The sequence below is a fragment of the Schistocerca cancellata genome, chromosome 1 (assembly GCF_023864275.1).
Source record: "Schistocerca cancellata isolate TAMUIC-IGC-003103 chromosome 1, iqSchCanc2.1, whole genome shotgun sequence".
NCBI lineage: Eukaryota > Metazoa > Arthropoda > Insecta > Orthoptera > Acrididae > Schistocerca > Schistocerca cancellata.
The window spans coordinates 1,019,371,077-1,019,398,376 of NC_064626.1; the positions used below are offsets into that span (position 1 = coordinate 1,019,371,077).

General features: G+C 40.9%; 1 protein-coding gene across 1 annotated transcript in view; it reads left to right on the forward strand.

Moving 5' to 3' along the window:
* Positions 1–27,300, forward strand: part of LOC126089435 (ankyrin-3-like) — a 270,212-nt gene that overhangs the window by 195,284 nt on the left and 47,628 nt on the right. Inside the window, exons 11-12 of the mRNA XM_049906909.1 lie at positions 4,385–4,480; positions 12,469–12,888. Coding sequence (XP_049762866.1) covers positions 4,385–4,480; positions 12,469–12,888 — 516 coding nt within the window. The remainder of the gene's footprint in view (positions 1–4,384; positions 4,481–12,468; positions 12,889–27,300) is intronic.

The window sequence follows — 27,300 nt, forward strand, 5'->3', positions numbered from 1 at the left end:
AAGAAGTTGGTGAAGTGCTATTTCAAATGATTTGTCCAATTGATATGCTTTTTGGTTGTCATGCAAGGGAACCTCAGTTAACCCTCTGTCTCAAATGGAGACATTAACAAGTTTTTCTAATGTCTTTAAAAGAAAAGAGGACAGGTTGATTAGTATCATATCCTTAGTCTTGGTATGATCACTTCTCCCTTGCTTCAGAATAAAAGCAGTCTTCCAAGCATTAGTCCACCCCATTAGCTGAATGGTCTGCGCATTGGAATGCCTCGCACGGGGGCTCTGGTTTGATTCCTGGCTGGGGTGGGAGATTTTCTACCCTCAGGGACTGGATGTTGTGCTGTCCTCATTATCATTTCATCCTCATTGTCAATGTGCAAGTTGCCCAGTGTGGTGTTGCAGTCAATAAGACTTGCACTTTGGCGGTCGAACTTCCTTCTTGGGACCTCCCAACCTGTGACGACATATGATCATTTCCATTTTTTTCCAAGCATGAGAAATAACTCCTGCTGCTAGACTGACTCCAAACAGTCTATATAGGATTCTGATTAATGCCTCTCCTGCTTGGTGCAATAGAGCCAGAAAAATTCCATCTGAGCCTGGTGACTTGAATAGCTGAAATATTGACACTGCCCACTGGATTTTCTTGGAGTTACTATGTTCTCTGACAGATTCACAGTTCTCCTGATGGTTATTTGTAAACTTGGCCACTGAATCTTGGCACTGAATCTTGGTCTGTCTCATACATCAGCGTGCAATGAGGGAAGTAAGCCTGGAGGAGCACATGCAGCACCTCATGTACGACCTTGTATACCCACCATCCTACTTACTTAGTGTGCCTGCAGGATTTGTTGGGATTCTTGTGAGGATTTTGTGAAGTCTGTCCCTGATAGCTGTACCTTCCACCTCCTCACAGAATATGCTCTGTTTCGCTTCCTTGATGGTAAGTTCGTGTTTGGCAAGTGCCTCCCAATATTTTACCCATTGTCATTTCTTCTTGCAGAGTTGAATACTCTTTTTATCTGCTTCCTTTGCATTTTCAGATTATTGTCCCACCTAGATACATGCCTGAGGGTGCATTTTTTTGTAATTGGGTAACTTTTTAAGTATGAAATCATGATAGCATATGTCATGTCATCTTCCATTTCCTCTAAATCTACGAGATTTCTTATTGAAGTTTTGACTTAAGATGAACATGAGTTTACATGTTTCCTATGTGAGTTCCACTCTGTTGTTAAAGGATCCCTATAGGCCAAGGTATGCTCAACACCCATTTCAACCCCAAAATTAATAGATACGTTATCTGATGAGGATGGTCCTATCACCACATGACACTGTTTGACACAACTACCCATAAAGAAGGACCCAAAAGCTATGTGAATTACTTCTTCCCTTCTTCTGTTCCTGAAGATGGTTTCCCTGCCCTTATTCAAGATCTCTAAATAGCTCTCCAATAGATATTCAAGTAGCTGTTCACTTCTGCAGTTGGTTTTGCTGCTTGCCCACATCAGGCTGTGGGCATTGGCATCACAACCAATCAGCAGTTGTGTATCAGCTGCAAACAGTAGTCTACCAGACACTTCCTGGGAAGAAGGAGCATATGCTAACAAGAGAGATAAGCTGAGGCCAATACAAGTTTGCATGTGCTCCCTTCCTCATGCAGTTTCATCCTGATGGTCACTAAGTCCCAGGAAAAGAAGTTCACAATTGGCGTGTATGAAATGCAATTCTTGACATAAATGTATTACTTTTTATAAAGCATAAATCAACTAACCTCCAGTTCCACCAAGACCATTCCCCATATTTATTAGTAGGAATACTGAATCAGGGCCACAGCCACCTCCTCTCTGCACAGGAGGCAACTCAAGGCAGAATTTGTTCCCTTACTGTGTTGAGGGTTTATCTGCAACACTTTTGACCAGCAGCTTGGTGACACTGTCACTTCTAATGCCCTTAATTACACTGACAGTAGTCTGTGAGAGCCATAAATAAACTCTTAGTCTCTGCTCTTGCACTGCCCTCGGATTTCCTCACTGACCTCCACAACAAAGGTTTTGGCTGTTAGATGCAAATCTCCAGTCAATTAGCACCCAGTCTTCTGTGAAGACTTTCTGGTTCTGCTACCCAAAGTTTCTCAAAATCTTTGGAGGAACAGCCTTAAGAAATTTTGATAGCCAAACTGACATCACTATCTTGTCCAGCACGTTTGCCTCCTCCTGCGGATATGTATTGGACACCATATTCTTAGGCCAGTTTTCTTACTTCCATCCCCTCGTAGATGAAGATTAGAGGCACAGGTGTGCCACTAGGATGGTGGAGACGTTGTGTGTGAAAGAAGGTGTTGGTGATGAATGATGGCATAAGCCTGATGCGCCATACATAATTGAACCTCTAGTGGGTCAGCGATATGAGACAGGAGATGAAGCTGCAGATCTGAAGGCATTTTGACCACCCACAACATCCGAAGATGGCGTCAGGTAATGCATGGTCATTGATTAGAGCATGTAGACGCTGCTAAAGTTGTCAAGGGGTGCTGTCATCAAAATGCTCCTTGTGTATAATGTGATGGACAGCCTCCACCAGAGGGCAGGAAAGGCACTCAATGAGCAGTGATTTGGCCATCGAATATTGGTGTGAGGCGGGTAGTGAAAGGAGCAAGTCAGTGATGAGATCTGTATGTGCGTGAGGATGGCTGACCAGGCAGACAAAACAGGCGCTGTCATCAGAAATGCCGTGGATGTCCAGGAGGTGGTCCACTAAGCCGAACCAAGTTTTTGGGTTATCTTTTTGCAATGTAAGTAGCTTAGGGAACCTGCCCAATAACACACATTGAGTCTGCACCAGCAACTGGAGATTGGTGTGGATGAAGCAGGAGACCTCTGAGGCTGAAAGTGCGGTAGAAGTGAACGGTGTGTTGCCCGAGGTCTGGGTGGGGCAGTGGCTGCATGCAGCACATGATACGGAGGGAGCGGAGGTGGCAGGGGGCATATGAGTTGGCAAGGTGTGTCCATCTGGCAAACCTGATAAAGAACGTGACTTGGGTGCAACGGCTGGTGCCGTTGCAACAGTGGGTGAGTGGGCGGTCGTGGTGGAGTCACGGGGCAGTGGACCCGGGAGCCTGCGTGGGCTGGACAGCCAGTATCCATTATGAAAGCTAGTGAAAGGTGGTCATAGTGGAACCATGGTGCAACGGTCGTGGAAACTGGAGTGGTCAAGGCGACTGGCTTCACCGAAATGGCATGCGTGGTGGGTGTTAAGACACTATGTCAAAGAGAATGTGCTACCCTGTGCATTGTAATGTTCGATTCACCATCCTGGTAATTTGCTGATGTGCCAAGCCATCCCAAAGGTGACGATGTACATGAAGGATAGACCGCAATGTCTTTAACTGGAACGTCCTCCATGTTGTAGTTAGGCAGCGGGCACTGTCCGTGTTGTGGCTGTTGTTGTGCTGCCATGCTAGGCGTTGGCCATGTTGAACTGGGTAAGCTTAGGTGGCTGCCAGCATGGCCCAGCATATATAGCTGTTCACTTTTAACCATGTTTGAAGGAGGTACACTTGCCCATTCATGGTCTCAATCAGCAGAGTTAATGGGGCCTGTTACACTTGCACTGAATGTCACAGGTAGATGCGTTGTGGCATAAACAATGCACATGATGTGAGTGAATGATGAAAACAAGGACAAGTAATGCTGGATGAAACATCGATGGTATCAGGGTCACCACTATGGTTATTACGGGAGATTAGTTGAGAGATAACTGACTTCTCTATGAAATATACACTGATTGAACACTTGTACATATGAAGATTTATGGCCTTACACATATTAGGAGCACAAAGTTCACACCAGACTCACTAGTCCAAAGAAAACGGTTCCCAAAGATAGGGTGCTCTGTGCCAGAGACATCACAAGTTTGATCAGCAGGGGTAGCAGTGGCTATGTGATGATGGCCATGCTAATGGGGCATCCAAATGGCAGCTGCATGAATGAAGATGATGGCTGACAGCTAGTGGAACCAGCAACTTTTGGGAACTGCTGATCTTGAAGTGAGTTATCACATTAGTGCATATGACCCTACATTTGTGATATGTTTGAAGATTTATTGCCATTTTCAGTATTTTTTTGAGTGGACTACAAGATTCCTGTTTCCAAGAATTGAACACTTTGGTTAGAAACAATGCACTCTGAAGTGCCCCCAATTTGCGGCAGGTCCTCTGGTGATATATCACAAGTCATGGATTATCCATTATAGAATATGTTACAGAGATTTTGATATAAGATATTATTTTTTGAGAACAGTTTATGTAGTTGATACTAGTGTCATGAAGTTGATGTACTTAATCAAAATGTTTCCTTGTGGTTCAAATAACTGTGTGATTGTTCGACAGGTTATGAAACTCCTCATCAGTTTGGGAGCCAATGTAAATGCTGTAGATGTCTCTGGTAAGACTCCCATTGCCATGCCAGCCATACATTCACTTAAGGTCTGTTTATCTTGTTTCTACATATGTAGTCCATAATTATTTCAATATTTTTACCAAGTTAACTTTTGTTTTATTTTATTCATCCCTATTCCTCTCACCCAGTTCATTTAGAAACAGCCTTTACCTGTAAATGTGCTCTATCACCTGTCATTCACTAAGCGTGAACTTGCATTGTATTCCCTATAATGTTTGGTTTTGACTATGAGTCTGATAAGCATTCTGATTTGTTCTGTGTTAAAAAAAATCCCAGCTTCGAATCCTACTTACCAGCATCAGAATTGGGAAACTAGTTGCAAGTGGACATGTATTTTGATTCTTGTGATACATTGTTAATTTGCAGTGCTGCTTTCATGAAAATATAATATCTGGCTATTCGTATGTTATGTCCTGTGTAGGAGTATTAATTTTTATCCAGTCTGAAAATTGTCAAATGTTATTCACTGCTAGGCAGCACTGTCTGAAATGATGAATATGTAGACTTGTGACTAGCTGTTACAAATTGCCACAACTTGCAGACTAGACACTGAGTCAGAGACAGGCACAATTAAAAGACTACTAGACATTTAAACATTCAGTCAAAATGCCTTCTTTGTAAATAGCAAGCATGCGTGCAAACACACACACACACACACACACACACACACACACACACACACACACACACACACACATGGCCACTGTCTCTGGCTACTGTGGTCTGACTGTGGACTGGAACTGCATCTGATGTGAGCTGCAATCCAGGGTGGATAGTGGGGGACAGGAAGAGGTATGGAGCATGGAGAAGGCAGGCTGGCAGGGTAGAGGTGGGGGAAAAGGTTGTGCTGCCTGTGTAGATGGAGGACTGAGACTAGCAAAGGTTGAGGATAGAGGTTTGTGGGAATGAAAGATATGCTAAAAGGAGAGTTCCCAACTGTGCAGTTCAGAAAAGGTGGTGATGCTGGGAAAGATCCAGGTGTGCAGGCTGTGGAGCTGTTACTGAAGTCAAGCACATTATATTGGGCAACATGTGCAGTGACTGTGTGGTCTAGTTGTTACTGGATCACAGTCTGGCAGTTGCCATTCATGTGGACAAACTTCCTGTTAGGTGTCATGCCCACACAGAATGGAGCACAATGGTTGCAGCTTAGTTCATGTATCATATGGCTTCTTTCACATGTATCATGGCCTTTGATGGATAGGAGATGTGTGAGACAGGGCTGGAGTAGGTGGTGATTGGAGGGTGTGTGGGACAGCTCTTGAAGTAGAGATGGAAAAGGATATTGCATAGATTTGGTGCATGGGGGAATTCCAATGTGGGAGTGGTAGTGAGGATAGTGGTTAGGATATTTCTCATTTCAAGGAATGACAAGAGGTAGCTGAAAATCTAACAGACAATGTAATTCAGTTGCTACAATCCTGGGTGGCTCTGAGTCACAAGAGAAGAGCTCCTTTTTGGCTGGACAGTGCGTATGTAGGAGGCAGTAGGGGTCTGGAACAACAGAGTGTGGGAGATTTGTTTCTAAAAAAGGTCTTGAGAATAATTTTGGTCTGTGAATACCTCAGTGGGTTTCTTTGTATATTTTGATAGGGACTGCTTGTCACTACAGATGCACTGACCACTGGTGCCTATGCTTTTTGGAAGAGACCATTCAAAGATAAGGGAAATTAGAGCTCGCACTGAGGCATTCAGACAGTCATTTTTCCCTCGCATGATCCGCAAGTGAAACAGAAGGGGGGAGGGGGGGGGGAATATGACTTTGGCACGAATTGAACCCTCCACCACTCACCACTTAGTGGCTAGCAGAGTATATATGTAGATGTAGATGTAGACTTCTTGGCTTGGAGTGGGTGTCAGATGACAAAGTGGAGGTATTGTTGGTGGTGTTGGTAGTTTTGATGTGCATGATGGTATAATGTAGCTACTGTTGAGGTGGAGGTCAACATTGAGGAAGGTGGCTTATTGGGTTGAGGAAGAACAGGTGAGGAAACTGGAAAAGAACACATTGCAGTTCTGGAAGAATGTGAATAGGATTCTCTCACCCGCAGTACAGATCACAAAGATGCCATCAATGAATCTGAACCGGGTGAGTGATTTATGGTTCTGGATGGTTAGAAAGGATTCCTCTAGATGGCCCATGAACAGGTTTGGATAGGGTGGTGCCATGCAGGTGGCCATTGCTGTACCATGGATCTGTTTGTAGATGATGCCTTCACAGGACAGGTAATTGGGGGTAAGGTTATAGTTGGTTAAGGTGACCAGGAAAGATCTTGTAGGTTTGTAGTCAGTTGGCACTGTGAAAGGTAGTGTTTAATAGCAGAAATGCCATATGCATAGTGTAGAGGTAAGGTGGCATCAACAGTAGTGAGCAGGGTGTGGTATGGTAAAGGAAAAGGAAATGTGGAGAGTTGGCAGAGGTAGATAGGGAGGAGGATTACAGGTAATAAGGTGAAGAGTTGGTTCATGAGAGCAGAGTTTCTCTCAGTGAGGGTTGAGCAGAGGAGGAGACAGAGGGGGGAGGGTTTGGAATGGGCCCAAGGATTTGAGGTGGGTCTGGAGATCCTTCTGGATTTCTGGAATATGGTCACAGTGACAGACATGTAGATGGATTTATCTGACAGCTGACCGAGTCCTTCTGCCAAATAATTCCTACAGTTCATAACAACAGTGATGGAAATCTTGTTGGCAAGTAAGATTATAACATCAGGATTAGTTTTTAGGTGAGTGATTGTGCCTCTTTCTGCAGATGTAAGGTTGGTTTCCATGTTGAGGGATTTCAGGAATGACAATGAGGCAGACCTCATGGTTAGGAATTCCTGGAAAGTTAACAGGGGTTGATCTGTGGGCAGTTGGGGGTGAATCTCGGTAGGATGGAGGAGTGATCTGAGTCAGGTAGGGTTCAATGTTGGTTTTGGATTGAGTCTGATTGATAGGGTTTGTGGTAAAAAAGTGTTTCCACTGTAGGTACTGGAAGAAGAAGAGAAGGTGTTTAGCAAGTGTAGCATGGTTAAATTTAGGAGTGGGCAAAAGGTAACACCTATGGAAAGGTCTGATACCTCTGTTGGACAGAAGCTTTAGGAAGACAGGTTCATGACTGTGTTTTGGGTCTGTTTGGATCCTAGATTCTACGTGGTGGTTAGAGAGAGTTTCTGAGGTTGAGGTAACTGTATTAAGTCTGCAAGGCATGATTTGACGGCTGTGAGAGGATGTGGGGAGAGGCTTGGAGGCTCTTGTATAGGTGGTGAATAGCAGTTGTCTGAGGTGGTTTAGCAGTTGTCTGAGGTAGCAGTAGGAGATGAACAGGTTGTAAAGATTTTTGAGGTGGCATTGTGCATGCTGCAAATTTTCGATCTGGAGGTTGAAACTGTGGTGCTGGAATTTTGTATTTCAGAGCAGCAGAATTTTGCAGATGGAGAGGAGCTATTGGGAAGTGGTTTAGGGCTGATTTATATGGTTTCGTACAACTGAATTGGCGAGAGCTATGGTCTGATGGAATTTGAACAGATAGAGGTCATTGTGGAAGCAATAGTTGCAACACATAATGTGATGGTTAGGCCATCTGCAGGAGATTCCATGAGGTAGGCACTAATGCAGGAACACTGTGTGGGACTGGGTTCTGACCCTATATGAAAGACACCAACAATTTCCTCCACTAGCTATCCACAGTTACTGTTCCTTATCACCTGGTATCCTTCTTGTCATTGTTGATGCCACCCACCACACTACCATCCCCAGTGGGCTTGCTGCTATTGAACAGTTTCCAAAACTCAACTGGGTACAAGCCGACAACTTCCTTCCTTGTCATCATGTCCAATTATATTCTCCTCCATAATTCAGTCTTCTTTGCAGGCATCACCAACAAACAAACCCATGGTACAGCAATTGGCACCTTTGTGGCACATTATATGCCAATCTGTTCATGGACCATCTAGAGGAACCCTTCCTAACCACCCAGAATCCCAAACCCCTCACTTGATTCAGATTCATTGATGACAACTTCATGATCTGGGCTGAGGGTGAACACCTCCTCTCCCATTCACTTCACCTGGTCCTCCTCAACACGATAAGCCATCTTCCTCAATGTTGACCTCAATCTTGATGATGGCTATGTAAGTACCACCATCCATATAAAACGTATCTACCACTAACAATAGCTCCACTTTAACAGCTGCCACCCATTCCATATGAAAAAGTCCCTTTCATACAGCCTAGGTACCAGTGGTCATCACATCTATGGTCCCTCTCCAAATATGCCAAGGGTCCCACTGAGGTTTTCACAGATCAAAATTATCCTCAAGGCATTGTTCAGAAACAAATCCTCTGTGCTTTGTCTGTCCAGTCCCCTACCACCTCCTACATACCCACTGTTCAGCCACAAAACTGAACTTCTCATGTGACTCAGTACCATCCAGGACTGGAGCAACTGAATTACATTGTCCGCCAAGGTTTTGATTACCTGTTGTCATGCCCTGAAATGAGAAATATCCTAACCACTATCCTTCCCACCCCTCCCACAGTGGTATTCTGCCAGCCACTGAACCTGCACAATATCCTTGTCCATCCCTACTCCAAGACCTGTCCCATACATCCCCTGACTGCCATCTGCTCCTGTCCTGTCAGTGTCATATCCTATCCCATCAAAGGCTGGGCTACCCATGAATGCAACCACGTGATCTACAAGCTAAGCAACAGCAGCTGTGCTTCTTTCTATGTGGGCATGACACCTAACAATCTGTCTCTCCACAAGAATGGCCATTGGCAGACTGTGATCCAGAGACAGCTGGACCACCCAGTTGCTGAACATGGTGCGCAAAAGGGTGTCTTCACTTCAGTGACTGATTCACAGCATGCAACACCCGGGTCCTTCCTGCCAATACCACCCTTTCCGAATTGGGCTGGTGGGAACTTTCCCATCAGCATATCCTTCATTCTTGCAAACCCCCGCCTCAGCCTTTACAAGTCCCAGTCCTCCACCTATCCATTCCTTACCCTGCTCCAGCTCCTGCAATATACTTGCCTTCATTCTGCAAGTGCACCCACTAGTCTGTTCCCCTTCTCTACCTTTCTCCTCTCACCTCTCACCTCTCCCCTTCCCCAACCCCCAGCACAACCTCACAACTCTGCACCTAACAGCCCTGTCCTATCCTTCCCTCCCCCCCCTCCCCCCCCCCAAGCCTCCTGCTTACCTCCACCACCTATCCCAGATTGCTGCTCAGATGTAGTTTCAGTCCACAGTCGGCCACAAGAGCCAGATACTATGGCTGTGTGTGCAAGAGTTGTGCTTGTGTGAATGTGTGTGTTCTTACTATTTCTGAAAAAGGCCTTTTGATTGAAAGGTTATAAATGTTTAGTATAGCTGCCGTCATGAAAATAGGCACCTCAAGGTCATCTCATGACTTTACAGCATCGCCAGTTAGTGATAATTTCATACGTTAGTAAAAATTCTGAAAAAAAGATACATCTTTGTTTTTAGTCTAGAATATGATAGAGTACTTTCCAAAAGAAAATTCTTGCCAGCTGCTATGAAGGAAAGTAAAAACTAATGTTACAAGAAATTTTGAAGAAGGTAATCTTTGACTTAAGCATGTTGAAAATACAGAACCACTTACATATTTAGATGGAAATAAATATGAACATGCTAAAAGTTTATAGACGTGTATTTTACATGTTTTATCATGAAAACATAAAAGTATTCCATGATAAAAAATAAAATACTGTAAAGGTATGAAACTGTTCTGCCTATGTAACAAAAAATAGTGTTGCTGATGTAATGTTGGACCTTTAGAAACTTCTGCTGAGTAAATTGTTAAGAAAACTATAAAACTAATTTTGCTCACATCTGAAACATCATTATTGTATTGTGTGAGTCATGAATGCATTTTATTTATGAGAGATTCCATGTGTGACAATGTGGAAGTACTTGTGTGCCAGAGTATTTTTGTTTCGATGGCTAATGTCAATACAACATAATATTCCCTACATCCTGAAAATATTTTATTTGAATCTCTTACTGACATTTTGTCACTTCACCATCACCTAAATTGTCAAAATATGCTATATAAATGGAACTGTAGGTACTTGCAGGCCATTATTTCCATTGAAGTCCACCAAAAGACATTTGTCCATATGGTTTTGTGTAATCCCGGTTTTATCAGAGTTTATTACAATAAGTGCTTTGTACACAAAATTTTATTCTTCCTGTTACAATGTCTCTGCATTTGATTAAAAATTTTCATTCACCATTACACTTCCTAAACCCAAAATCAAATGAGTATGGAAGATAAGCAACAGAGATCTTTGAGCAAGAATAGTTAATTTTTTCATGGTGCTCTCCCTGTATTTTTCTAGCCATCAGATACTCTCTTCTGTCATAGTATTGAAGTACAGTTGTGTGCACTAATTTCTTGTCAGAATCATCAAATTCCATAGATTTCCATTTTCATTTATATGGAGAATCAAAATATGTGCTCGCATCTACAGATTCTGCTGATGTTACTGCACTGTTAATGTGGGATACAGTCAATTCAGAACTAACAAGGTTTTCATAACATGTAAGCTTTTACGGCCAGTGTCTTCATTAATTAAAACCTCCAGGCTGAATTGCCGTGGTCCATATATAAATCTGCTTCTCCTTCCTTTCGTTTCGTTGCCTACTGTGAGCAACATCTTCTGAGGTGAGTCGGCGACTGGCTGCTAGGCGCTGGAGGTCCCACTTATATAGAGCACTTAGATAGCGCCCTCTCTCATCACATGCTTTCAACTTTAAAACTATCTCTGGCAAGCGCCATCTCTCTCGATTATAGGTAATCGATAGTCACTTCGTTGGTACAGAGTCGACCGCCATATATTGTCTAGGTTTAACCCTTGTTCTTTTTCATTAAAATTATTTTCATGCTTATAGATCTCAATAGCTTCTCTATACATGTGGGTATAATAATGTGAGGTCCTAGCTATCACATTTGTCTCACTTAATTTCATTTTGTGATCACCGTCTTTGAAAACGTGTTCCGCTACAGCTGATTTGTCAATTTGACCCAATCTACAGTTCCTTTTGTGTTCCGTTAAGTGGGTATTAACACTCCTTTTAGTTGTTCCAGTATAAACCATGCCACAGCTACACGATATTTTATACACACCTGGGGTAGCTACGGGCTGTCGTGCATCTTTCACCGATCTTAAACTTTCGACCTACCAAGAAAATTAGTGAAAGTTTAAGATAGGTGAAAGATGCACGACACCCCTTAGCTACCCCAAGTGTGTATAAAATTCCGTGTAGCTGTGGCATGGTTTATATTGGAACAACTAAAAGGAGTGTTAATATCCGTCTCACAGAACACAAAAGGACTTTTATATATGGATCACGCCAATTCAGCCCAGAAGTTTTAATTAATGATAACAAGGTTTTGTTGTTTTTCTTGTCATTTTATGAATTTGTGTTGAATTTAAATTTATTATGGCTTCTTGACTGTCAGCCAGATCAGTAAAAAAATGTTAGTACATTTGACACAACACCTTAGATTGTTTTTAAATATCTTTTCACCCTTTGCGCACACCAAATGGAGTATCACTACATGTGGGCCCTTGCCTCTGCATTTCACTCACTGCCAATCACATGTCAATGCACTATTCCACAGAAGACTGAAACTACATGAGAACACACAATATCACACAGAAAAACTGAAAATTCAACTGGTGGTGTTCTGTTAACAGGGTATATATAGCAGCAAAGCTATGAAGTGGGCAATTCACTATGGATTGCAGGCAACGGGTGTGATGACCTAGAGGTGTCTAATTTTGTGATGGTCACTCTGGCCCTTTCAGTGTGCTAGTCTGTGATTCAATGACTCCTCCATGTGGTGATTAGCAATCTAGCTTTTTCATAATATTGTTGTTGTTCCAACCTGGACTGACCATTGTTTGAAACTCCCACTTCTATCAGATGTATTGTGTGTAACTGTTGTTTTATTGTAGTCTCTTATGCATGAAATTATTTTGGTATTTTTCTTTATAGGTGAAACAGCTACTGATTAATGCTGGAGCTGACTTAACATTAAGAGATAAACATGGCAAGACAGCCTTACATACATCATTTGAGATTGATAATATTGAAATCACTAAGTTTCTCATGAAGAAGCATCAACAAGAGATTGGTTGTGATAATAATGGTAATAATATCCTGCATTGTGCAATCAGAGCTCGAAGAGATGTTCTTGACAAAGTGATGTACATACTGAATAAAAAACTTATTACAATTGAAGAAAAGAATGAAAATGGAGAGACAGCTCTAATGTGTGCTGTACAGTTGCCTTCATGTCACACAGAAAAGCAGACTCTTGTTCAAATACTATTGACATCAGGTGCTAGCCCCAATGCTAAAGACTTGCAAGGGAAGACTCCTCTCCATATTGCAGCTGCAGAGGGAGATGCAAAGGTATGGCTGAGTCTCAGAGAGGCATTTGAAAATATGTTTGTGTTAGGAATAAGTTACTTCAAAATCCTACAAATAAGTAAATCTACCTGTTGCCTGTTAGAAAATCCCACATATTTTAAAGTGATAGTGAAATTTAGATTTTTACTTTGAAGCCTGAAGGTATGTATGTTGAAGTACTGTAGTTGTCAAAGATCATCTGAAAAGTACAGCAAGAGGACAGGAGATTAGTGTTGAATGTCCCATCAACAATGAAGTCATTAGAGACAAAGTACAAACTTGTACTAGGGAAGGATGAAAAATTGAAACAGGCATGTCCTTTCGAAGGAACCTTCGTGGCATTTGCCTTAAGGGATGTAAGGAAGTGATGGAACCTAAATCAGGATGGCCAGACACAGGTATGAACTGTCATCCTCCTGAATGTGAGAGTCCAGTGTAATTACTGCTGCACTACTCTGCTCAGTGTGAAAAGTATAGAAACTGAAAATATATGTATTTTTTTAGACCTAACAGAATGTAAAATCACATTTATTAAGTTGTAAAATCAGTACAAATAGTAGAACTAGTGCAGTCAAGTGCAAAGGAATTGAACTTCAAAAACATAAAAAACAATACCTTTAAATTTTTATTACAATATAAATGTTGTAAGTCATCTCACTGGTGACATTTTGGTGAGCTGTCTTACCTTAGGGCAGGCATGGGCATCCTGTGGTGACCTGTGGGCCTGATTCACATAGTTACTTAAGTTCTCAGGCCATTTAACCATGTCATGTGACAGCAGTACTAATAGCATATAAAGTAAAAACTATAGAATCTGTGTTGTTGATGTTTATGGGGTAATGCACTGATATGAATGGTGCCCCTTTCTCAACATGCCACACCAACAGAGTATGCCCCAAAATATATTTTCGGAGTACATTTATTTTATGTTCAAAATACGGTCACCCCATCTTCAGATGTTTACATTCATTTACAGAATTTGAACATTGTTTACTTATGATGATTTACAATAGCTGTCTTAAAAAATTTAACTGCAAAATTCTGTAATGCTGTTTGTAAAGAAAATGTTCACAACACTTAAATAAATGTAAACATCTAAAGTCAGGATGCTAGACATCTCTAAATGTCATCTTGGAAGACTACAAAACTATAAAGGCAACTGGTTGCTGCTAATTTACTATAAATTACCTTCAGATTGCACAAGTATAGTGTTAAAGTATGACCACAATGGTCAAGTAGTATTTACTAATGTTAACATGAGAAAGAATAATAAAACAGAATATAGCAATGTCATTAGCAATCCCAGTCGACAGACAATTGGGAGTAACTTTACAATTTTTGGACACAGGCAGGTCATCTGAGTGTTTGAAATTTAGTGTGTTAATATCCACAAACATTATTAGCAAGCATTTCTTAAATGTTTCTCCAAAAATACTTTTGATGACTAGTCACATAGTCATTGATTGTTTCTGTAACACTAAATAAATTAATCCATGATTTCTTTGTTCATTTTTAAAAAAGGATAGAAGTCTAAATTGCCTGAACTTAGTGTATATTGATTATATTGTAGAGAAGCCAAAATGGAAAAATACAGATGACAGAATGGTGAATTGTCAAATAGATAATACTTGCCCTCACATGTTCCACAAATATTGGTAAAAGTGAAAATATTTTGGTCAGCATCAATGTTATTCAACATTATTTCTAGCACTGACAATATCTGCCGACAGACAGTCATTATACTGACATATTGTCAATAATATTGATTGTGTAGTGCACCTTAACTTCTGTGTGACATTTTTACCATTGAAAATGATAGCCATGAATCACATGTTCTTAGTGCTGTACAACATGGCTAAAACAGCTCAAGCTCATGACAGCAGAGCTCACTAAAACTTTAGCAGACAATGTGGCTAATAAGAAAGCATTGGTGAAAATATTCGAAACTGTGCCCCAGATGGGGTACAATGTTGCTCTCTCTCCCAGCAGTTTCTTCTGGAGCTTGGGTTAAAACCAGTCACAGGCTGGATCCAGCCCATGGGCCGCCAATTGCCCATCAGTGCCTTAGGGTATCCATGAAAAAATAATGGTAAGACAGAGATTTAGGAACCAGGTTTTTAATTGTAAGACATTTCCAGGGGCCGATCTATTGGTTATGAAATGTAGAACTGTAGATTAAAACTGAAGAAACTGCAAAAAGGTGGGAATTAGGAGATGAGACCTGGGTAAACTGAGTAAACCAGAGGTTGTACAGAGTTTCAGGGAGAGCATAAGGGAACAATTGTCACGAATGGGGGAAAGAAATACAGTAGAAGAAGAATGGGTAGCTCTGAGGGATGAAGTAGTGAAGGCAGCAGAGGATCAAGTAGGTAAAAAGACGAGGGCTAGTAGAAATCCTTGGGTAACAGAATAAATATTGAATTTAATTGATGAAAGGAGAAAATATAAAAATGCAGTAAATGAAGCAGGCAAAAGGGAATACAAACGTCTCAAAAATGAGATGGACAGGAAGTGCAAAATGGCTAAGCAGGGATGGCTAGAGGACAAATGTAAGGATGTAGAGGCTTGTCTCACCAGGGGTAAGATAGATGCTGCCTACAGGAAAATTAAAGAGACCTTTGGACGAAAGAGAACCACTTGTATGAATATCAAGAGCTCAGATAGAAACCCAGTTCTAAGCAAAAAAGGGAAAGCAGAAAGGTGGAAGGAGTATATAGAGGGTCTATACAAGCTGATGTACTTGAGGACAATATTATGGAAATAGAAGAGAATGTAGATGAAGATGAAATGGGAGATCTGATACTGCGTGAAGAGTTTGGCAGAGCACTGAAAGACCTGAGTTGAAACAAGGGCCCAGAAGTAGACAACATTCCACTAGAACTACTGAGTCTTTGGAGAGCCATTCCTGACAAAACTCTACCATCTGGTGAGCAAGATGTATGAGACAGGTGAAATACTCTCAGATTTCAAGAAGAATATAATAATTCCAATCCCAAAGAAAGCAGGTGTTGACAGATGTGAAAATTACTGAACTGTCAGTTTAATAAGTCACAGCTTCAAAATACTAACGTGAATTCTTTACAGACGAATGGCAAAACTGGTAGAAGACGACCTCGGGGAAGATCAGTTTGGATTCTGTAAAAATATTGGAACACGTGAGGCAATACTGTCTCTATGACTTATCTTAGAAGAAACATTAAGGAAAGGCAAGCCTACATTTCTAGCATTTGTAGACTTAGAGAAATCTTTTGACAATGTTGACTGGAATACTCTCTTTCAAATTCTGAAAGTGGTAGGGGTAAAATACAGGGATCGAAAGGCTATATACAATTTGTACAGAAACCAGATGGCAGTTATGAGACTTGAGGGGCGTAAAAGGGAAGGAGTGGTTGGGAAGGGAGTGAGACAGGGTTGTAGCCTCTCCCTGATGTTATTCAATCTGTATATTGAGCAAGCAGTAAAGGAAACAAAAGAAAAATTTGGAGTAGGTATTAAAATCCAGGGAGAAGAAATAAAAACTTTGAGGTTCACTGATGACATTGTAATTCTGTCAGAGACAGCAAAGGACTTGGAAGAGCAGTTGAATGGAATGGACAGTGTCTTGAAAGGAGGATATAAGATGAACATCAACAAAAGCAAAACAAGGATAATGGAATGTAGTCGAATGAAGTTGGGTGATGCTGAGGGAATTAGATTAGGAAATGAGACCCTTAAAGTAGTAAAGGAGTTTTGCTATTTGGGGAGCAAAATAACTGATGCTGGTTGAAGTAGAGAGGATATAAAATGTAGACTGCCAATGGCAAGGAAAGCGTTTCTGAAGAAGAGAAATTTGTTAACATCGAGTATAGATTTAAGTGTCAGGAAGTCGTTTCTGAAAGTAGCCATGTATGGAAGTGAAACATGGTTGATAAATAGTTTGGACAAGAAGAGAATAGAAGCTTTTGAAATGTGGTGCTACAGAAGAATGCTGAAAATTAGATGGGTAGATCATATTACTAATGAGGAGGTATTGAATAGAATTGGGGAGGAGAGGAGTTTGTGGCACAACTTGACAAGAAGAAGGGACCAGTTGGTAGGAAATGTTCTGAGGCATCAAGGGATCACAAATTTAGCATTGGAGGGCAGCGTGGAGGGTAAAAATTGTAGAGGGAGACCAAGAGATGAATACACTAAGCAGTTTCAAAAGGATGTAGGTTGCAGTAAGTACTGGGAGATGAAGAATCTTGCACAGAATAGAGTAGCATGGAGAGCTGCATCAAACCAGTCCCAGGACTGAAGACCACAGCAGCAACAACAACAACAACAGTACAGGGGTTGGACAACATTATGGAAACATCAAAAACACAACACATTACCATGCCTGATACGTTGTAGGAAACCCAGTGGCATTCAAAACAACATACAGTCTTTACAGAATGGATAAATACAGTACAGGTCCTGCATGGTTTTCAAGGGAATCTTATGCCATTCTTCCTGCATAGTAGTGGCAAATTGAGGTAACAATGATGGAGGTGGATAGCAATCATGCACAATTCTCCCCAAAGCAGACCACAAAGGCTCAATGATATTGAAATACGGTGGCTGTGGTGGCTAGAGGAGATCTGACAATTTATTCTTATGCTCACAAAGCCACTCCTGGATGACACAAGCTTTGTGAAGAGTGGCTCTGTTGTCTTGGAACACAATATCACCATTGAGAAGCGAATACTGTGTCATGCAATGGGCAAGATCTGCCAGATCTTCAACAGTAATGTGCCCTTGCATAGTAACCATGGAGCCCTTAGGATACCATGGAATGGCTGCCCAAATTGTTTCACTCTTAGAATGCAATCTCAGTTGGAAACAATATGAAACAAGACTCATCTGACCAAATTACTTCCTTTCCTTGCTCCACAATCCAGTTTTTATTGCTTTGGCACTATCCTTTGTTGTTATCAGCATTTGCATCTCTGATGAGTAGTTTTGGTATTCCAGCTTGCCCTGCAGTTCCCTACTTGTGGGTCTCATTCATGTTGTTTCAGTGGTGACAGGATTTGCAAGTTTGGCATTCAGTTCAGCTTTTGACTTTTGCAGCTGTTGTCCTCTTATTTTTTGTCACAATCATCTTCATTGACCATCTATCATGATCACTCAGTGCACACTTTCATCTATATTGTGACTTACTGGACAATGTTTCCCCTCTTTTCCTGTATGTGTTTAAATCTTTGATTTGGTGCCTCTTGAAACACCAAATACTTTGGCTCCATTGGTTATGCAAGCACCCACCATATGAACACCAATATTTTTTTTTTTTCTTTTGAATCCACTTAGCTCTGACATAAAGCCCTCACAACTACAGAGACTACTGTTCTGACTATGATTGACACTGGCAGTTTATTGAGGATGTAGCCAGAACAGAGTTTCACCTTCCTGCTCCAATACAAGGAACCCCGATAATTACAGGAACTTGACCATTGTTGTTACCTATGCAAGACCTAACCTTCCTGAACAGTATCTTTGAGCCCACTTTGCTACAAACAATAGATGAATTAATTGCTGCAGGGAAAGGACAAATTTTGGTAGATCAAATGTTACAGCATGTACAGCTATATGAAGAGAAACATAGACGGAATATCATTATGATCAGCATATCAGCCAGTAGTGTTACCAGGGTTCTAGCATTGATTTTGGCAATTTACTTTTGTCTAAGGCAAGAAATCACTCATGCAAAAGACGCAACTATTCATGAGATTCCTAGGGAATGGATTTGTACTAGCAAGTAAGAGATTCTAGAGGACATAATGTACAAAGAATCAAACTAGGAAGATAATGTAAAACTAGGGTAAGATTTCTGTTGAATTAAAGGAACCAAAGGCCACATAGTCATTGGCACCATCTTTCTTTGGTATATGCTGAAATAGTGAGGCCCAATGACTATTGTACTGTCTAACAGTCCCAGCTTGCAATAACTCCTTTATGACCATCTTGGCTGCACAGTCTCTTCGAAGCTAGCCTGCGCACCTTGTGTCGGACTGGCAGATCCGAAATGGTGTTTATCTTATGAACTGTACCACTGCTGACAGCACACTGTTTGAACTGCACACAAGGCTTAGGGAAGATGGGGAAGCACACACAGCAAGTGCACAGACACCGGAAGAGCAATGCACTTGATTAACCTGTACAGGTGCTGGTGGATCTGTCGCTGGTTGCTCCGGTGACATGTGAGTATCTGCTGCTATCTGCTCTACGTCCTTTACTTATTCATGATGGTAAAAAAGAAATAATGAGGTTCTTACAGAGCAAGCTGTTTCAATCATATATGTACAGCACTTGGCTTGTCTGCTGATGTGTGAATTTTGTCATGTATAGAGTGGTTCTCTTCATATAGGCAAAATGTTCCCTTCTGTATATTGGAGTATTACTGGGTAGTTTGTTGTAATTCCAAAGCTGATGACAAGGTGTTTTCTTGTACCTGTTGATGGCGTTTGTATGTGTCAACAAAATTGACAGTTTTTGAATTGAGGGTGGTAGTCATTGATTGGATGAGTGGCGGTGGAGCACCAGTAATTCTGGCTTCAGAACATCTGCTGCTGTGATGAGGAAGAATTCCAAGAGCCAAATTGGGGGAGAGATGAAAATGTCTTAGAAAGTCAGCCACCAATACTGGTTCCACCAATACTGGTTCATTAACATCAGCAATGCAGAGTTCCCAAGAGAAAGTGTCTTCTAAACCAAAGACCAAGGTTAGGGGTGTGGTTGCATAACTGCATATGTAAATCATTTGCCTTATGGAGCTGAAAGACACAATTTTTTTTCTGTCAGTTGTAGCTCACAAGGAATGATGCTCTCGACAGACCCCAAATGAGAAAATGTTGATTGTATCTGAAGTCCAGGAGGTAGAGTGTGCCACATGAAGAAAATGTGTAAGGAGATTGGCTCAAATATCAAGATGTTAGGCAAGTTGAAAATGGTGAAGTGATCTGGAACACCTATTGCAGATGATTCTTTCCATATGGGTAGTTGCAGAATGCCATGCAATTGCGAGCTCTATCACCAAAATGTGCATGGAACCAGTGCAGAGGTGTGGTCACATATTTTTGTCAACACATAGGGTGTGGTTTCCAGCCACTGTCTGTTTACTTTGGTTGGCTGAAGGTTGCACCCAAATGGGTGGGAGTGATATCATCCTCGATGACATCCGCACACGCTCGGGATTGTTTGGATGCTTGTTACTGCATGTCATCGCTTGTACCCTGGAGAGTGCATGGCTGACCATTGTTGTCGGCTGAACTGATGCTATGTTGATGTTGTAATACTGTGAGAAGTCTGTCTGCTACAATTAATCTTCTATCCAGTGGTTCATGCTCATTTGAGGTAGTTGCTAATTGTAGCTTAGAGGATAATTTCACAATCCACAGTATCTAAAAAGGGTGATCTGGCATAGTTACCATATCAGTTAAATGGCAGAAGCACCTCCTAAGATGAGAATGTGTTTTTGTGTCCTAATGAACGTCATAGATAACTTGACATTGTTGCTGTTTCGGTGTTCAGGTAAGAAGCTGAACGAGTGCCATCTTCTCCACAATATATTTTTTTGTAGTCTGCATGTTCACACACAGTGACACAGTAAGGTTATGTACTTCAGAAATATCATAACTGTGGAAAATACACTCAGTGATAGCAAACCATGTGTCAGGGTGTTTGGGGTGAAAAGGTAATGAATAAAGATGCACAGTGCTACTGTGAAAATTATGTGGTTCATGTAGCACTAAATTTGGCCAGATAATGACAACAGACAAACTCTAATGTGAAGGCTACAGCACAGAGCTCAAAGCTCTGCAACGTGGAAGGTACCATGTGTTTTAACAACATCAGTCTCTATCTATCCATAGTGATTTGCTGAGGAGTGTCTTGTCTGATTGTAGAAAAATGGTACCCATCTGGGAAGCTGCACATCTTAATGTAACCACTTCTGTGATGGGGAGGTATGCTGACCCTGGATTGAATCTGCCCAGCAGATTAACAATGAGGGGTTGGTGAGGCCCCCCCCCCCCCCGCCCCCCCCCCCATCCTGGATGTTATTTTTAGGCAGTTTCCCACTGGTGAATACTGGACTGGTTCCTATGTTCTGACTCAGATACAACTATGCAAAACATTTAGAACACTTTCTCACACTTGCACACAGTAGGTAATGTATATGCAGACAGAGTGGGTACACTGATTCTGTTCTGAGATGTGAATAGGACACCGATGACCTTTGGTCTTTGGTCTCCTTAAGCACTAACTCATCATCAGAAGAAGAATGGTATTGGTAGTTCATGACACCCAGGAGGATAGTAACTGATACACATTGTTTTGCTGCATAGAGGTCATTGTTGATAACACTGGCACTGCAAACGAAAGTGTCATTTTCACATTTAGCTGAAGGCCAGGGTGTCGCTGGTGCTGTTGAGCACTGAACTCAATACTGTGAAGTCACTGTCTTGCAGTTGCATGTCTTCAGCTCTAAGGTTGTGTGATGCTCCATTATTGTAGCAAGCAATCTTAGTTGATGAATGTGAAATAGTTCGTAGCTGATAGCATCATATTTTGCTGTGTTGCACTGTAGAGTAGACGTAGGTTAGTATGCTCCAGATAGAATAATGGATGGCACAGATACCAATGAGCTACACTTTATTGCAAGATGGAGAAATATCTAAATGCAGGTGTACATAACAGCAGTGTCGACTCATGACCAAAGAAGATGGTAGTGCACTTTACTCACAAAGGAAAACATCAACAAAAGAGAGAAAATCAGTACACTGCTCAATTTTTTTGTAATGCCTGATATAAACAGACCGCTCACTCATGTCACTTCTGCATCTACTCATAATAAAACCAAAAGGTGTACACAGAAAAAAGTATTACTTTTGCAGACTAAAAGGAATTAAAATCAACTGCAGCTCTGTGTACTCAAAAAGTGGTTGGCATGCCTTACTAACTGTTTTCACAGTACTAATGTTAACACAGTTTGATTATATCTCTGAATTTGGATGTGGTGGTGATCACTTGTACAGGAACTCTATTCTTCTTTCCTCCATATTTGCAAAACTTTCAATCACTCTTTGATTGAAGTCTGCAATTCCTAAAACGAGGTCTCGTTCAATAGAGAGCACCGCTAGTGCTGATAGTCTTTCTTGGTCCATAGTATTCTGCAAGAAGGTTTTCATGCATTTCCACAAAGAAAACCAACGTTCTGCTTCTGATGTGGTCATTGGAATTGTAATAAGCGCTTTCAGGAGCTTCACAGATTCTGTCAGCGTATCACAAAGATTATTGTCTGTTATGTAATCCAGAAAGCTCAAAGCTCCACACATGCTTTTGAACTCCTCGCTTCCATAAATAACAGAGAGTTCTGTTTGAAGTTTCTTTGCTTCCAAAAAAGAGTAGCATTCAATAGCAGCTCTGAAATAAGTTTCTGTAAAACTGGAAGAATAAGTAGTGAATTTCTCTGACAGAAAGAGAGAGGCTGCAACTAGGTGTCCAGTGAACTTGAATCTTTCTTTTCCTCGTACCTTACATCACATACTTCTTTTACCTTCCACAGTAGATTACACATTGCTGTGCCATCTTCAGTTCTCCCTCTTTTATGGTACTCATGGAAACCTGTTGAATTTTCACTCGCTCCTTCCTTAATGTTTGCAATTTCACACTCAAAAGCTGTCAGCTGATTGTGTGCTTAAGTTGGGTCAATATGCCTTTTTTGTAACTGGTTATACAAAATATCCACATGGATCATGATTTTATGAAAAAATGAAAGCCAAAAAATGAACTTTTCATCCTCCAAAATTGTTACTAAGCCACAGGATTGCAGGATCGTGTTCTCATTACACAGTTTTTCCCCCTGGCTCATATTGTTCATGCACCTGATAATATTTTCCCTATATTTGAAAACAGTATTGACCCTCCTTGAGTGAAAATTCCAATGATTAGGCACTGAACGTGGCAGTCGGTTTCATACTATTTCGTCGAGATCTGCTGTTCTTTGAGGAGATGCTGAATAGAAGCTGCAAAGTCCCTGAAGCTTAGTGAAGAATATTTGCACATTTTTATTAATGGATCAGCTTTAAGCATAATGAGATTCAACTGGTGGGCATAGCAATGAATGTACGAAGCATTGGGAAAATTTTTCCTTAACAAGAGCTGCACCCCATGTGACGAACCACTCCTGACTGCTGCAACCATCATATGTTTACACTGTTAGCTTATGTGGACAATTCCCCAAATGATTATTTATCTGTTCGATGATGGACTTGCCAAAGACTGGGCATCATGCTTTTCTGGTGCTATGAAGTCTCAAAATCTTTGAACTCAGCACCCTTAATTTCCTTTCTAATTTCCACTCGGCGGACTTGAAGCATGCACCAGAGGAGTTCATTCTGGATGGAGTTTGAGGTTCCTTTGAAAACTGTAGCTTTCTCTAAATGCGATTTTAATAACGAGTCTAATTCTGCACTAAAATTAATGAAGGAACGAAAAACACCAGGACTGGAAGATGATTCAGTCACGTCATGTCCTCTAATGGCAAGTTCCACAGAAACGAATACAGTTAATAATTAGATTCAATATGTACCTATTATCGGTAACTTTTTGCTTGTGTAATGCCACAGACCTTCTGTACCCACTGTCTAATTTGGTAGCTATATTTATGTTGCCTAGACTTGATATATTCAAAACATTATTTACATGGACTGAAGAAAGTTCGTGTTTTCTAATTTTGTCATGGAGGTGTTGAATGTCACAGACTCTGTGTTTAGACCATGAAAGATCTACTCCAAATAATAAACAAGGAAAACAAAATAAGGCATTTTTCATGTCACAACCACAGAGCCATTCATGCTTGTTGTACAGTTCAGAGTTAAATTTCCTATTGAATTGGCAACTTTTTGTTTTAACGGTCTGCGAAATTGTTAAAGTAGGAGATGGCCTACCTAGCCTCTTCATTTCTAATTTTTCTTCAAACTTCCGTGAACTGAAGGGTTCAGAGAGCAATGAAATTACCTGATTCATTATTTCATGTATTTACTTGTCACTTGCCTCAAAATTCACTGTAGCACATGCTAAAATAACTAACACAAGGCACAGGAAATAGTCAGTTTGGTTTCAGCCACACCTGAACTGGTAAGGTGGCACAAGAAGCCCACTTTGTTTGAAGATCTGATAGTTCCTTTTCCCTTTGGAAGAGTTTGGGCCCTCTTCCTGCAGCTGGGAGGGTGGCCCGGGTGAGGTGTTTATACACACAAGGCCTGCATACGAGTACAGTGATGCCAAGCATTGCTCCCGCACCCCACACCCCCTCTGAGACACCCAAGTCCGCATTTGCAGCTACAGTGCAACCCGCTGTTGCCGTCAGCACATTCCGTCCATCTCCGCTGCGTTTGGCATTTGGAGCCTGGGCATTTCAAAAGAGATAAACAGCATGCTACTTCTCCACTAGTACAGAATGCTCAGAAGGCAAAAACACAGTTGAACAAAATTATTCCTTGGGGGTAGTGCAAACCTGCAAACCTATACAGGAGCTGCACCTGCATAACAGTAGTCAGTAATGAACTCAGCTAGAGATTGTTGCTCTGCCAGAGATGTAGCACTGGCCAGAGAGTTTCCTCACTGGATCATGCGGCTGCTGCTACATCATCCCATAACCAATGTGCAAAACACTATCTATCCTATAGTTTTATGAGGAAAGAAATTAGGAAGTAAATTATATGGCAGTTAGTGATCATTCTGGATAGTAATGAGGTGACCACTGCAGCCTGAGCCTTGAGTCCCTGCTTGTGGTGAGTTCTCACACAGTGGGCATATGAATAGTGAGTCAGAACAATCAGAATTCCTATCTGTCCTGACAGATGGTGAGCTGTTACAGAAATCCTGTGTTCAGAATATAGTTAAAACACTGCATGTTGCTATATTTACCATTCGAACAGCATCTGCAATAAGTGGCAGTCCAACACAAAAATTAGCTTACTTTGTTTATTTGCATTCACCTACGACACATGGCATTATATTCTGGCATACTTCTTTCTATTCGCAAAGAGTATTTTTTGCTCAGAAATGGGCAGTTTGAATGATATATGGTGTAAGTTCATGAACCTGTTGTTGACCCCTGTCCAGGAGTTTGGGAATTCTGGCATTGGCCTCTCTCTCTATATATATGTATTTTCTTTAATGTCATTTGTTGCTAACAATGGTAATTAGCAGCTTTCACTTAGATAATACTTGGCAGAAATCCAATCTGCATTTGGATTGCACCTCTTTATCTTGTGCAGAAAGATGTATGATATTTTGCTGCACCCATTTCCCAAAAGCTACCACAAGACTTTAAAAAATCATAGCAGTAATCCTGAAACTTTCAAGTCTGAGTTTAAGAATTCCCTTATGGCTAAATCCTTCTATTTTGTCAGGGACTTCCTGCAAACAATTTTAGCAAATTTTTGTGTTAAATTATTGATATGATAGAATTTATTCAGCAGCTTGTCATCTGTATACAATAAGTGTAAATTTTACGTTATTTTTTATTAACTTTTCTGGTGTAATTTCATGTCTTGAGTTGTTCTGTTACCATGCTGATTGGCTCCTCAATTTGTTCCTCTGGAACTTGATGCATGAATAAAAATAAATAAATAAAATAATGAGAAAAAGAAGACAGATGAGCACATGGATCACATTCAGAGGTAGTCAAATATTTATGTCATTGCAACCATTTGAAATAAATGATTCTAATTCCATCATAAGTTGCACTGGGAAGTATCTTTTTTTTATTTCTTGGTGGTGACTAGTTTCAGACATCTGTGTCCATTTTCAAACTATCAGTATTGTGTGACAAATACAAGCAATAGCCTGTGTACAAAAACTGCCCCTGCAGTAATGATCAAAGTGGCATTGCACCCAACTGAACAACAGAAAATAGACCACATAGGACAGACACTAGAGGACCTAGTCTCCATCAAGAAATAAAGGAGGATACTTCTCAGTGCAACTTATGATGGAGCTACAACCATTTATTTCAATCATAAAACAAGTTGCCAACCTATTTTTCATCTGCAGTATGCTGCAAGTTTGTAAATGTGACAGTTTACTGTTTGGTGAGTAGCTGATGGAAGGGTAGCTGATTGCTGAGAGATAATACACACACACACACACACACACACACACACACACACACACAGGGTGTCTACCCTAAGTGTAGTCAGGTGCATTTTCTTTTTCTCTGTTGTTTCTGCAGATACCTGCAAGTTCTTTTTTGCAATGTGAAGCTGGAGTCAGCAAAACAAATACTGCTCATCAAGTCTTTCATGCAATTCGCAGTGCCAACAGAAAGTGTCAATTTGTTTTACACTACAAGTAAAATGTTATTAAACCACAGTTTTATGTGCTTTGATTAAGCAGTCCCAAATTAGTGTAGTGCAATATTTGTTTTATTGATACATATTAGCAGGGACAGTAAAACAGGAAGAGTAACCAGTATGACAGCAGTGACAGCACTGCCCTGGCCCATGTTGACTGCTATTACCACACAGCAATGATGCTCAGTAACTGCTGCTACAAATATTGCGCTAGGCTACACTGGGACTGTTAATTGATTGAGCACATAAAATTCCATGTTAAAAATCATTTTGCCAATGAAAAACAAACCAATGCTTTCTGTTTGCACTGGGCATTGCATGAAAGACTTGATGAGCAACATTTGTTTGGGCTGACTCCAACTACATGCTGCGAAAACTGAATTACAGATATCTGCCAAAGCACCAGAGAAAATGTGTCTGATGATCCATAGAAGAGACACCCTGTGTGTATATGTGTGTGTGTGTGTGTGTGTGTGTGTGTGTGTGTGTGTGTGTGTGTGTGTGTGTGTACATATAGCATGGATAAAAATGTGGATTACATGGAATAAATATAAGGCTAGTCATAAAGTTTTGAAATTTATCATGACTAGGAAGAAGTGATCTGTACTTGTTTTGAATTAACTTTTGATAGCTAAGATCCCATTCAATGCTATCTATTCCTGGTGACCAGTTTAAAGAGTTAAGACTGTCATCTTCAGATATTCAAAAAACTTGTTGTTATATGTCCTGTTCCATTATGACTGTATGTGCTACGTACTATTGACTATGACACAAAAATGGCATGTGTGATACAGTCATAACGGAACAGGCTGCATAACAGGAAGTTTTTTGAAGATCAGAAGACGACAATCTTAACTGTTGAAACTTGTCATCAGAAATAAATTTTATTGAATGTTATCTTTGTTATTAAAGGTTTTGTGATACAGTTTTGATTATTTCACCTAAGAAATGAAGTTCCATAATTATTTTTTGTTTATTTGCAAGCATAGGTTCACAGATCTGGTCACATTGACATCACTGTGCCACAGTATCATAGCACACCAGTAAAGGAGCC